General features: G+C 34.9%; 1 protein-coding gene across 10 annotated transcripts in view; it reads left to right on the top strand.

The window, feature by feature from the left end:
• The window catches only part of LRRIQ1 (leucine rich repeats and IQ motif containing 1), a 217,662-nt gene that overhangs the window by 20,420 nt on the left and 183,677 nt on the right, over nt 1-13,565 (top strand). For all 10 annotated transcript variants that reach the window (XR_012380668.1, XM_073900570.1, XM_073900567.1 and 7 more), the window contains 3 exons: nt 1,264-2,889; nt 9,520-9,672; nt 11,679-11,829. Coding sequence is in view for 9 of the 10 variants with exons in the window: in XM_073900570.1 (XP_073756671.1) it covers nt 1,264-2,889; nt 9,520-9,672; nt 11,679-11,829 (1,930 nt within the window). In the remaining variant the exon portion in view is untranslated. The remainder of the gene's footprint in view (nt 1-1,263; nt 2,890-9,519; nt 9,673-11,678; nt 11,830-13,565) is intronic.

Here is a 13,565-nt window from a genome sequence, read left to right as displayed (position 1 = left end):
TTTTTTAAGATTTATTTATTTATTTTAGAGAGAGAGAGAGTGCCGGGGTGTGGGGAGGGCAGAGGGAGAGAGAGAGAGAGAGAATCCTGAAGCAGACTCCCCACTGAGTGCAGAGTCCAACATAGGGCTCAATCCCAGGATCCTGAGATCCTGACCTGAGCCAAAATCAAGAGTCAGACGCTGAACCTACTGAGCCACCCAGGTGCCCCTGAAAACATTTTTCTATAATTTTCTTCCCTTCAATTTTTCTCAGGTCTCTAGCTGTAACTCCTACTAGTCATATTGGAGTTTCTGTGTTGATCCCCTTTATACTTGAAAGTCTCTGTCATAGATTTCATGTCTTTGTTATTTTGTATGTTGTTTCAGGAAAGTGTTTAATTTGGAAGTTTTTATTTAGTCAACAACTATTTAAGCCATTCTATTTTGATTTTTTGTTTGAGTGAGTCATTTTTTTTTGAGTACTTGCATTTTCATTTTTATACAAAGTTATTCTTATTTAAACATATTTTTCCTAAACATTTTTTGTAAATTTTTATTTAGTTTAATAGCTCTCTTATCTCAGAAACTACTTCTTCTGCTTATTGAACTATTTTGATCGTCTCACATCCTTTGTGTTAGTTTTCCTCAAATATTTGCTGAATTTTGTTGATCTGTTTACTTTTGTTTTAGGACTCTAGTGACTGACATTTTTCTTGCCTAACACCAAATGATCTCACTTAATGCAATATGTGCTTATTAGGTGTCTTAATAGTTAAGAAAGGAAAAAAGGTGTGACTAGGCTAGTTCTTCATATTGCTTATACGTATGTTCTACCTTGCCTTCCTGGTATCATAAATCTCACCCAATAACCCCCTACTTCTGCAGTTTCTGTGCAGCTCTGGGAGTCTTCTATATCGGCCCTCCCATCTCAGACAGTTTGAAGTCCTCTTCTACACAAATTTTGGCTTGTGGTTTCTCTCGCTTTTTCTCTGTGTCATTCTGATTTCATATGCTTTCTATCCTCAAGGAATTTCTCAATTCATATCTGGGTGGCTTAGTATAGCTATAATATTAGAATATCAACTGGCTAACATGATCAAAACTCCCAAATATTTAAAAAAAATATTACCCTTTAAAATAAATGGCTTTAGTTCCTCTAAGTGAATTTTGTAACAGCTTCATTATGATTTCAATTTTACTATTTGTTTTCAGCCTATATTTTAGATGATATTTTAATGACATCTTTAGTTTATGCTGACTACTATTTATCTTACTTTACTTTAGGAGTTTATTAAAAACTTGCATTTACAAATGGAAGAAGAAAGAACACGATTTAAAGATCTACAAGAAAAAGAAAAAATGCGTTTATTAAAACTGCAGCATAATGCAGCTGTAACAATTCAGGCTAAATACAAAGCATTTGTGGCCTACCAGAAATATGGCCCCATCATAAAAGAACAAATAGAAAGTAAGAAAAGGAAAGCGCTAGAGTGGAAAGAAAAGGAAGCAAAAATACGACAGATGGAAGAAGAAAAACGAAAAAGATGGGAGGAAGAACAAAGGATAGAAGAAGGGGTAAAAAAGCAGAAGCGGGAGGCAAGGAGGAGGAGAGAAAAAGAATATGAAGAAAAAAAGAACATCATGAGAAAAGAAAAAGAGCAACTACTAAACAAGGAAAAATTAAGATTAAGAGAAGATGCAAGTGAACAGCTAATAAGTAGAGCATTAAAGAAAGGTGAATATAATATCAAACATTTAACTGTTGAAGATACATCAAAGAATAAGGATGATATAGCCAAAAAGGTAGGGGATGAAAAGTCAAAGAAATGGGAAGATGTTCCCCTCTGGCTACCTGAAAAATCAAGTAAGACCGAAAGTGTAGGTAGAGAGCTTGTACTAAAAGAATCAATACAAGAGCAATGGGAAGATCCTATGACAAACCAGGCAATTTTGGCAGAATTTGAAGTAGAAAATGAAAACCTGCCAAAAAAACAATGTTTTGAAAAAACTGTCAAGGAAGAAAGAAAATGTGAAAATATAGACAAAAAAACTGAATTGGAAAACCCAGATTTAAAAGAAAATGTGAAAGAACAGTTTCAGCTGCAAGAATTAAAGCCTCAAATACAAAAAGGGGAAAATGTGAAAACTGCCAAAAAGGAGAATATGAGACCAGACACCCAAATAATAATAGTAGGACATAATCAAGAAATTAGCAAGGTAGAAAACAATGAAGAACAGAAAATAATCAGAGGTAATCAACAGAATAAGATACAAAAAGTAGAAAAAGAAGAGCTATCAGAACAGAATGGAATATTATATGAAGAGAATAATATTTCAGTGATTTCAGTGAAGCAACAACCACTAAAATTAGAAAATTCTGAAGTTATAGGGGAAAACATAATACTACAAGAAAAAGAAATTGATTTAAAATCCAAAGAAAAAACTGAGGAGATCCCAAAAGGCAATACTCTGAATAGTGATGTGATTTTTAACAGCAGTGATTCCATGATAAATATAGAAGGCAAAATAAATGAGCAAGATTATATTCTTGGTAGAAATGCTCTTTGTGAAGATTTGGGTAGATATAATGCAAAAAACTCCTTAGTTTTTAAAGAAGTAAACTCACTTAAGTCTCAACCTACAGAAACCTCAGAAGAATGTCATGAAAATAGAACTGAATGTGAAAGTATTGTGACCTATTCTTTACCAAAGCCAACACTTCTATCTTCTGTTGAAGAAAAGAGGCTAGCTTGGATAAAATCATTTAAACCTTGGTTTGAAATTTTCAAGCAAAATCAACAAAAGAAAACTGCTAAGATGAAGAGACCTGTAAGATGCCCAGCCAACAAGATGCCCCCTTTGAATACACTAGAAATTCTTCGATGTGGCCCTTGGAATACTTTACAGCAGGTATTTTATAACTTTATAATACTTTTTCATATTTAATTACAACCGATTCTCTAAAATGTAGAAGACATATTTTGTATCCAAGAATTTTGTCTCTTAATTGGTGACATTGCTAATGAAATATTGCCCCATTTGAGAGGGGATGTATTTGAAAGATCTCCTTGATTGAAATTCTTCAAGGTATCTCCCTCAGTGTTGCACTACAAAAAGCTTTGATTTATATCTTGAAGGCATGTTCAAGGGTCCTGTAGCCATTATTAAGCTTCTAAGAGTGGAGGCATCTGGGAATTTAGTGTGGAATTTAGTAGGAAATTCCTAAATTGACATTGTTAGTTTGCTATAGTCTTGGGCACAGCACCACCTACTGGCTCCTTTTGGAATGAAGTGGATTTCTCTACCTGACAAGGGCTGTGAAAGAAAGGCTTATAATAGAAGACTCTAGAATTTCTATTTGGAAACATATTTAGTCATGTGCTATTTGGAAACATATTTAGTCATGTGCATATATAAACACGGTGTATATATGCCTGAAATTTAAATAATCATCAACTCCAGTGAACTTTTATGTTTATAAAGCGCATATTTTCAACCAAAATTAAGACAAAAACTAACGGGTGCCTGGGTGGTTCAGCTGGTTAAGGCTCTGCCTTAGGCTCAGGCCATGATCCTAGGGTATTGGGATAAGCCCCGCATTAGGGTCCCTGCTCAGCAGGGAGTCTGCTTGTCTCTCTCCCTCTGCCCCTTCCCCTGCTCATCCACACTCATGTACACACTTTCTCAAATAAATAAATAAAATATTTTAAAAAAAGACAGGAACTAAAAGACAGAAACTAACAAATGGGTAGAAAAACAGGAAAGAATATTTCAAGTAGTACAACACTAGAAAGGACTTAACGATTAAAATACATGTATCTGGCTAGGGCCTGAAACTGAAATGTATTCAATAAAATGTATTTAGTTTTTTGATATAGACAGATGCCTAGGAAAAGAAACATTCATGTTAATATATATCAATTTTTTATTTATTCACTCAGCAAATATTTATCTGTCCAATGATTGATCAATATTTATTTTTGGACTAAAGGGACAAAAAGAAACCCCAGTCATTGACATTATAGAACTGACTGGTATACAAAAAGGCTTTAAACAAATAAATATACCAATAAATACATTACTACAGATTTTGATAATTGCTTAAATAAGATTCCAGGGTATTCTTTTTTTTTTTAAGATTTTTTTTTTTATTTGACAGAGAGAGACACAGCGAGGGAGGGAACACAAGCAGGGGCAGTGGGAGAGGGAGAAGCAGGCTTCCCAATGAGCAGAGAGCCCAATGCGGGGCTCGATGTGGGATGCGGGGCTCGATGCGGGATGCAGGGCTCGATACGGGATGTGGGGGCTCTATCCCAGGACTCTGGGATCATGACTGGAGCCAAAGGCAGACACTTAACGACTGAGCCACTCCAGCGCCCCAGGGTATTCTTTAAAAGGATAATAAGATAGTGGGCTTTAAAGAGATCTCTGGGATGTGAAAAAGCAGTATAATGAACAAGAACTACTTTGGAGTTCCTTTATTTCCTAGGCAATGTATTTTCATATCCATCAGATCTGTAGAGCTACATATAGAATCTCTCATTAGCTCTTCTATTAATTATTTTCCTTGGCTCGATTATCTCTGGAATCATTCTTTTTCTACTTTCCCTAAGATGTTGTGCAGGCTTTCTGAATTGGTAACATTAGCTACTAACTTTTATTTTGGGTAATTTTCCTATACGTATCTGTTTGAGCTAGGCATGAGTGACAGCTTCATGCTCATCGTGTACTTGTTTCTAAAGTAAACTGAAGTTAGTAAAACAGCAGTGCTCTTCTCTTTCATTGTGGGTCTCTGCTCTGTTCAATAAGAGCATTGAGGGAGTTAAGATGTGTGAACCTGTCTCCTTGGTGTTTCTTCTCCTATCCACTCTGTTCCTTTTGTGAAACTCTTGTCGTTATACATAAAGTAAGGATTACTCCTTTTGCTTCTTACAGCAAGTCCTCGCAAACTGTAATGGGTATACAGATCACCTGGGAAATTGTTAAAATGCTAATTCTGATTCATTGGGTCTGGTGACCAGTCTCAATGTCCTGCATTTTTAAAAAAAAGATTTTATTTATATGAGAGAGAAAGAGAATGAACAGGGGGAGAGGGAGAAGCAGACTCCCTGCTGAGCACGGAGCCCCATGCAGAGCTCGATGCTAGGCTCAGTGTGGGGCTCGATGTGGAGCCCCATCCCAGGACCCTGAGATCATGACCTGAGCCAGAGGCAGACGCTTAACTGACTGAGCTACCCAGGTGCCCCAATGTTCTGCACTTTTGCAGTGCTCCTGGTTGATGCTGTTGGTGCTGGCCCATGGATTAATATGATTAGAAATGTAAAAGGGCGCCTGGGTGGCTCAGATGGTTAAGCGTCTGCCTTCAGCTCAGGTCATGATCCCAGGGTCCTGGGATCGAGTCCCGCATCAGGGTCCCTGCTCCTTGGGAGCCTGCTTCTCCCTCTGCCTCTCTCTCTCTCTGTCTCTCATTAATAAATAAATAAAATCTTTTAAAAAAAAGAAATGTTGTAAAAGACACTGTAATCCTCTGACTACTGCTCAAACAACTACTTCAAACATTTAATTTTTCTTTGAAGCATCAAGTATACAGTATAAAGTTGAAAAATATTTATGAATGTGTCTATAAATGCAGAAGTGTTATAAAATGCCATCTTGTAATGACCCTGGGAGATGGTTTATATTGGTGTCTTTATTCACTCCTGCTACTGACCCATGACTCTCTTACTTTGATTTTCTAATCTCTTAGCTTCACATCTTTATCCTTATCTTGATCATCCACTGCCATCTTTGGAAGATCCTTCTAGAGAAGACCTTTAGAAGAGGAAAGTTTACTCCTCTAGAATTTCACCCAGTGATGAATTCATTTTGCTTACATTAATCTCTCACTTTCAGCCTTCAGCACATGAAATCCAGTCTGCCTCTTGACTATACTTCTTTACAATTTGTCAGGCAATAGTGGTTTTCATTACTTGACTGTGGGTGGATGAGTGGGAGGATGGACAAATGAATGAATAAGTAAGTCCAACTGAATGTTAATCTTATCTCTATATTACTGCTAGCTTCACAATTTAGACTCTGTTAATTAAAAAGGAAATTAATGTAAAATTATTTGAGTATAATTCAATAAAGTACTAATAAGCCCTGTATCAAGTAAGATCAGGGTCCTGATTTTATTTCTGCAATTTACTGGTTGTGTCACCTTGGGCAAGGTGCTTGACCTTTTTGAGCTTCAGTTTTGTCTTCTGTAAACTGGGAAGAGCAATATCTATTGGATAGGATTGTTGAATTTTAAAATAACATATGAAGAATATAGTCTAGTCTATTGTCAAACTTGGATCTCAAGCAAAGATTATTGACAACTAATATATGTATTTTTTCTAGTTTTAGTGTTCTAATTAATTTTTCTTTTATTTTTGCTATCTTATTACTAATGATAACTTGCTTTAAATAATCATAAAAAGGGTACTGAACTTAAGGATTTTTTAATATGGCTTTATAACATGGCATGAAGGATAACATTTTAGCTGTTGATTAACTTTTAGATAATAATGTCTCACGTCCCTTATACAAGGCAAATTGTAATAAACTTGTATTGTAATGGTACATGAGCTACTAGAAGTTAGAGTCTGCTTTATTTAATCTAGTAATCATACCTCAGATTCAGTCTCTTTGCAGCTGATTTTTAAAGTATTATTTCTTCGGATTGAAGAGATTTAAGATTTTATCAATGAACAGATGTTCTGCAAAAAGCAAAACCAAGAGTCACTGCTTTCACCATTTTTGTAATTACGGTTTACCAGAAATGACTGGCACTCCTTGTATTGAACTCAAGAATAATTGAAAGTGAAATCTCTAAAATTACATAGCTATTTTAGGTCATTTTATGTACCGTGATCTGTCAAGGAGTTAGGGAAATATAGATGATTAAGTAATAAATTGATTTGTTCTCTTTTATTAAAATATAATAAACAAGTCATAAGTTCTATAGGTAGAACAGTTCATTTTCAAGTTACAAGAGCCTGAAAATATTAGTTTTTGAAATATCTTTATATTACCCTTTATTAAGGAAAGAAACTATGAATGCTACATTTTAGTTTTGCCACGGGGCAGTTTATCATTCATTTATTTCTGAAACATTTAGTGAACATCCACTATGCTCCAGTTGCTCTTTTTGAGGCTGCCCATGCAGTGATGAACACATTGTGAGTACTAATTCTATATTGACCTTAATATTTGGAGCATAAAGCAGCTTTATTTATATGGTTACTGTCATGCATGTATCCATAAATGATTAATATAAAAATTAATTTTGATCTCATATGTTTGGACAAGCCTAGGGTAAGATAGATAATAAATTACTGTACCATAAGAAAATTTTAAAAATCTTCCATAAAAGGGAGGAGGAAATATTATGAAATGCCTTATATTCAAAAGTAGATACCATTAATAAGGACACTGCAGCGTTTGTCAGTCCTATACTGTAATTTAACTAAACTAGAGAAATTACCACATCATAAAAACTAGAACCTAACCATTTACGTAGGTGATTTTAAGCAGCATATGATTACATCAGGCAGGATAATATAAATTAGAAGGTAGAGGAGCATTTGTTACTATAAAGCTGCAGTTGTGGAGTTTTTGGTTTGTAAGTGCTTAGTTCTAAATAGTGTCTTCACTTGTTGGTGTACAGCTGGCTTCCCAGTTACAGAATTTATAGATTCTCTTTGTGGACAAATGGAATGGGTAATACACAGTGGTTTTCTTGACACAAATGGATGAATAGTTTTCTTTCTGAAAAACCATAAAATATACATTTGTTTCAAAAGTTATTTTAGACTATGAATAACTGAGAAATTCCTGAAATAATTATGAAATGAGAAACTTATTCACCTGGAGTTTGCAAAATATTGTTTATTACTTTTTCTACTCAAAGCCAAGGAGTGGACTTAATCCCTTCTTTATATCTCCAGGAACATATGGTCTTCCCATTCACTTACATAAATATGTAAATTTAAAACTTTTAGTTTAATTTAGTGCACAGGAAATGATCCGAATGAAGAGGAGTTACTGTACTTAAGACTCTCATACTTTTTCTAGCTTTTTTTGAAGCAATAATGCTTTCAATTTCAATAGGACATTTTTTAAATTTGTTTCAATATGATATATACTAGACTCTTCCTATAAAGCTAATAATATTAAAATTGTTTTTCAGTACATGGGAAATCTGGCCTTAGGATTTTTGATATGACAATATGAAAGTATTCTTACTACAAAATGATTTAACATATGTAGTTTTTTTTTAAGATTTATTTATTTATTTATTTGACCGAGAGAGACACAGCGAGAGAAGGACCACAAGCAGAGGGGGTGTGAGAAGGAGAAGCAGGCCTCCTGCTGAGCAGGGAGCCCAATGCGGGGCTCAATCCCAGGACCCTGGGATCATGACCTGAGCCAAAGGCAGATGCTTAACGACTGAGCCACCCAGGCGCCCCTTAACATATATAGTTATTTCAGTGCATGGACTTAATTATAGTGAAGGACCAACATACTATATTTGTTTCTCTGCCATTTTCTTTATGTTAGAACTCTTGAGTTTAATAAGTAGAGTTCTTTTCAGTAATACAAAAATATTCCTGTTATCTGACATATTCTTGTGTAACTATACGTGTAGTCATTAGTAATATACTGTAGAGTTGAGAACATTCTTTGATACTGAATTTTCTTTAGTTAAAAAGACTAAAACCAAAATGATAGAAAAATTCTTTAAGAAAAAAGCTTTGTGAAGTATTGAGTCCACAGTGATATTTCAGTAATAAGAAATTTCATAATATGGTCTTCAAAGTGTTTGAAAATACAGAAAAAAATACCATTCATGCTATGTTACATTACAGATTCTACATGCTCTGGGTATATTACATTATTCAACAGTAAGGAATGATTCATACCAGTAAGGAATGAGTCACACCAGCGGACTTGTAATAGAAAGCTATTTTTATTACATGGTTTAATTATTATTGCGTGGTCCTATTTATTACAGGTTCTATAATTTCTCAAACTTTCTTTGTTTCTGGAAGGTAGTTGAGCCATTTTAATTAAATCATGGCAGGTTGGACACAGAATCTATCCCCTGACATATTCTGGCTCCTGTTACTATCCAGGTATTCTTAGGATACTGTCAAACACAGATCTTAAGTATTTATGTAGTACAATCTTGAAAACAGTGCCAAAATAATTCACACAGAAAGTGAATTTGGTGAAAAATCAGCGAGTGAGCTAATAGATGATTATATTATTGCTTCTATGCGTATTACTTTTGAACTTGAATTGGTCATGGATGATAGCATTATTTTGCCTTTCTGTGTGAGGAACAAAGGAAGCCCAGATAGCTTAATTGAAAGTGAATTGTTAACAAATGCAATTTTCAATATATATCATTAGTTTTTTTGTTGAATTTTTAAAAAGAATTTTGCAAGGCTGATATAGTTTATATTCATTATTGTTAGATAATGTTATTTACTCCAATTTTCTTGAATCCTCTAGGTCACAACAGTTACATTTCAAGATTTGCCAGGTTGTAGTCTCTCTACACTAGCAGAGTGTTCAAATCTTCAGTTTTTGTCTCTTCGACGCTGTGGGTTGATTTCTTTGCACAGCCTGAGTAACTGCAAAAAACTGAAGCACATTGATGCCCAGGTATGTCCTCTGTTCTCCTCATTGTTTATACTATAATAAAATAGAAAATGGATTTATGTTTATATTTCAGCAATGACAATTTTGAAGAAATAGTAACTATATTAACCTGTAACTTAGGTTCTAAAGATGTCAAGGATCAAACAAAATTTGTGAGAACCATTGAGGAAAGAGGATTAGGAAGTATGGCCTGGATATCACTTATCTCTATTTGCAGATGATGTAGTTATTGTCTTTGTAACTTTTTGCTGTATGACAAATGACATTACTTAGTAAATTAAAACAATCCACCATTTTATTTGCTCATGGTTCTGTGGGCCAGCCATGAATTGAGGCCAAGCTTGTCTGGGTATTCTGCTTCGTGTTTTGTTGCCTGGGTCTCTTACATAATTTGAAGTGGGGGCTGGAATGTCCAAAATGCTTTATTTGTCTGGTGCCTTGGGAGGTTAGAATTTCAATCTCTCTTTCTTTCCATCTCTCTCTTTCTCTCCTTCTCTGTGTCTGTGTCTCTGTCTGTTCCATTTTGGGTCTTCTCTACAGAGTGACCTAATCCCAGGAGTGAGCATTCCAAAAAGACAAGCTCCAATATGCAAGTGTTTATCAAGCATCTGCCAGCATCATGCTAGCTAATGTTCTATTGGCCAAACCTAAATTTGTGTGGGAGGGAGCTGGGTGGATTTGTGAATATTGAGTTGTGAGGTTTACTGGGGCCTATCAAAGTAACAGTCTACCACAGTCTACCCTCTGGCTCCTAAGGAGTCACATCCTTCCCACATTCAAAATACACTCATGTTCCAGAGACCCCCAAGTCTCATCATCTTGTGGCATCAGACTTAGACTTGAAACACAAAATTTTCTCATCTAAATCAGATCCAAGTGGAAATGATTTGCTCAGATAGAGTTCTTTCAACTCAGAGATCTGTGAGATAAAATGAAAAGTATTTTCTCTCCTCCTGTTCCCCCCCTACACACACACTCACATACAGTGGTGAGATAGGCTTGATTAATTGCAATAGCTATTCCCATTCACAATGAAAGAAAATAAGAAGCCCATAGTGTCCCTATTCCATAGCTGAGCACATATCATCATTTCCTTAATAAGGACTCAGTTCAGCTCAATGAAAATGGTTTTCTATGACCCTTGGTTCTGCCCACTGGAGTTTTGACATTTTCAAGGCATACTTCTTTTTCCATAAGACGTACTATTTGCAGCTGAGAATTTTCCTGAGCCTGTTTCTTTTCCCATAGAAGATGGAGTGCGGTGGGGGGGCGGGTAGGCTAGAAGCTTCTTTTCATTTGACTTATATTCTTTTCAGTTCACACAGTCAGTGTTTCCACCAACATGATTTCCTTTGAAAACTTTGTGGATTTCTTATGCTTCTTATTAAGTTCCCTCCATTAGACAATGGCTATGCTTATAAATATTTTTGAGAGGGATGCCGTGGGACTACACACTTAAGATTCTTAAAAGCCCATTTATTTTTCTGAGGTCTGAAAAAATAAAATTGCTATTACATCGTAGGCATGATCTTGACACTGAAACCAATATTATATATTGCAGAGATATGTATGTGTAGTAAAAGTATAAACCTGTACATGAGAAACATACCTAATTCACAATATTGGTGTTCTTTGGAGAGGAAGGGAGCAAAAGGGACTGAGGAAGGGGAAATAGGGAGATTTCAACCTTTTCAGTGTTTGGTTTCTGTAACAGTTTTAAAGCAACTATGACCTAGTGTTCATTTTTGTTCATTTAGATTGTTTGAAATATTTTGTTACATGATCTTCTGTATTTTCTAAGATTAATAAATATAAAATCAGTTAATTATTTATTAAGTTACTTAATATTTTCATCTAGATAGTATAACATTCTGCATATTTGTCTTAAAAGTCAGAGATTCGGTTATTTACTTGGAGATCATCTCTCATCCTTCCTCTTTTTGTAAGCTTTAAATGTTCCATTAATAAGTCATTGAACTAAAACTAATGACATTTGTTCTTTGTCTTAGGAAAACCATATTGAGACTATCAATTTTGAAAATTTGGAAAATCTCTGTGTTGTTCTTCTTAATAAAAATCAACTGACTTCTTTTCATGGTTTGGATGGCTGCACTAATATCCAAAATCTTGAAGTCTCACATAATAAAATCACTCGAATTGGTAAGAACAAGGGAATTTGAATTTATTGACATTTATTTCTCATGATTACATTTTGTTTCATTTATTCCTTTTCAAGAATAGGCCACCATTATTAATTTGCTTATTTTATTTATGCCATACTTATTTAATCTTTTATCCGAATACATGGAAGAAATAAGATTATTTTTAGTATATATGAAGGAAATATGCTCCCACCACTGGCAAATGGCTAGTTATCAGTGCCTCCTTAAATTAGTATATTCACTAACTTATGCCTTTTTTTCTAATCAGTGGTCATCTGAGCTCTACTGGAGAATATAATACTCTGGTTCTGTGCCATCATATTTTTATGGATTCTATGCTTTCTGCACTTAGCAACTGTCATATCTGTTTCCTAAAAATCCCTGTCATCACTCCTTTCTTTGCTTTCTACACCGCTTGTACTAACCTTTCCTTTTTTAGATAGGGCAACTACCACACGAAAGAAAGAATTCATCGGTTTGAATCTCCCTAATCTTTTCCATCTCTCCATCTGTATATCTGTATCCCTATTTATCTATATCTGTTTCCACCCTCATACTTTATAATCCATATGATTCAGCAATGAAAATGTCTTTTCTTAAGGCCAGTCCTTCTGTTTTCTATAAATCTAATTGTCAGTCTCCTCTGATACTTTATCACCTGTCATATGTGAAACAGTTCCTTTTGCCATTTACTTCTACCATTGCCTCATCTCTCTAAACCTTTGCTGTCAAGTTTTGTGAAAGTGTTCCATTCATGCTTTCACTTTTTAGTACCCAACTTCCCTCTTCTTCCTACTGAAACTCAACTTCAACTTACTACTATTCTGTTAGCAGTGTGATAATTCTAAAGTAAAAATCTCATTATATTTCTTACTACCTGGCTTAAAATTCTCTGTTATTTTTTATTTAAATTTGTGAGATTCTCAAGGGACTTGATAGGGGCTTAAATAATGGTTAATGAATAATCAAGGATTGCTAAAAAGTCAGGAACTAGATAAAAATTGAACTCTGGTACAATACTAATAGCTTAAATTTTTAGACACCTAAAAGGTATTATCTTTTCTACTCCTCATCCTAAAATTAGTAGGAAATGTGGTCTGGACTGAAATTTCAGGGAGTGGGAAGGGAGTAGATGGGGTAGTGGAAGTAAGTTCACTTTTCCCATTTGATTTAATTTTATTTTTGATATATAAAACAAATATATGTTTCAAAGCCAAACCACATTTAAAAAGGCATACTCAAAGAGATCGATCTTTCATCCCTGTCCTTTTCACTCTGTTCTCCGATATACTTTTATGTATAGATGTTTTTGTATATATGCACATATAACACTATATATGTATTTAATAATATATGTATCACTTATGTGTATGTTTGTACCTATAAATATATATATATACACACATATATCTTAGAAATATATGTATATATACTAATCCTAGTTCTAGGATTAAAATATAGAATATTTTAAGTACTGTCCTTCATCTTGCTTTTCTTCACTTAACAACATGTTATGGAGTTCAGAGCATTCTTTTTCCATGGCTTCATAGTCTTTGATTTTGGGGCGCCTGGGTGGCTCAGTTGGTTCAGCGACTGCCTTCGGCTCAGGTCATGATCCCGGAGTCCCGGGATCGAGTCCCACATCGGGCTCCCTGCTCAGCAGGGAGTCTGCTTCTCCCTCTGACCTACCCCCCTCTCATGCTCTCTCTCTCTCTCTCTCTCTCTCTCTCTTTT

This window comes from Callorhinus ursinus, unplaced genomic scaffold (assembly GCF_003265705.2).
Source record: "Callorhinus ursinus isolate GAN/ISIS: 27379988/994484 unplaced genomic scaffold, GSC_fseal_2.0 scaffold14, whole genome shotgun sequence".
In the NCBI taxonomy this organism is placed as follows: Eukaryota; Metazoa; Chordata; class Mammalia; order Carnivora; family Otariidae; genus Callorhinus; species Callorhinus ursinus.
Note: the sequence above shows the minus strand (reverse complement) of the source record. Positions and strands in the feature narration are given on the sequence as shown.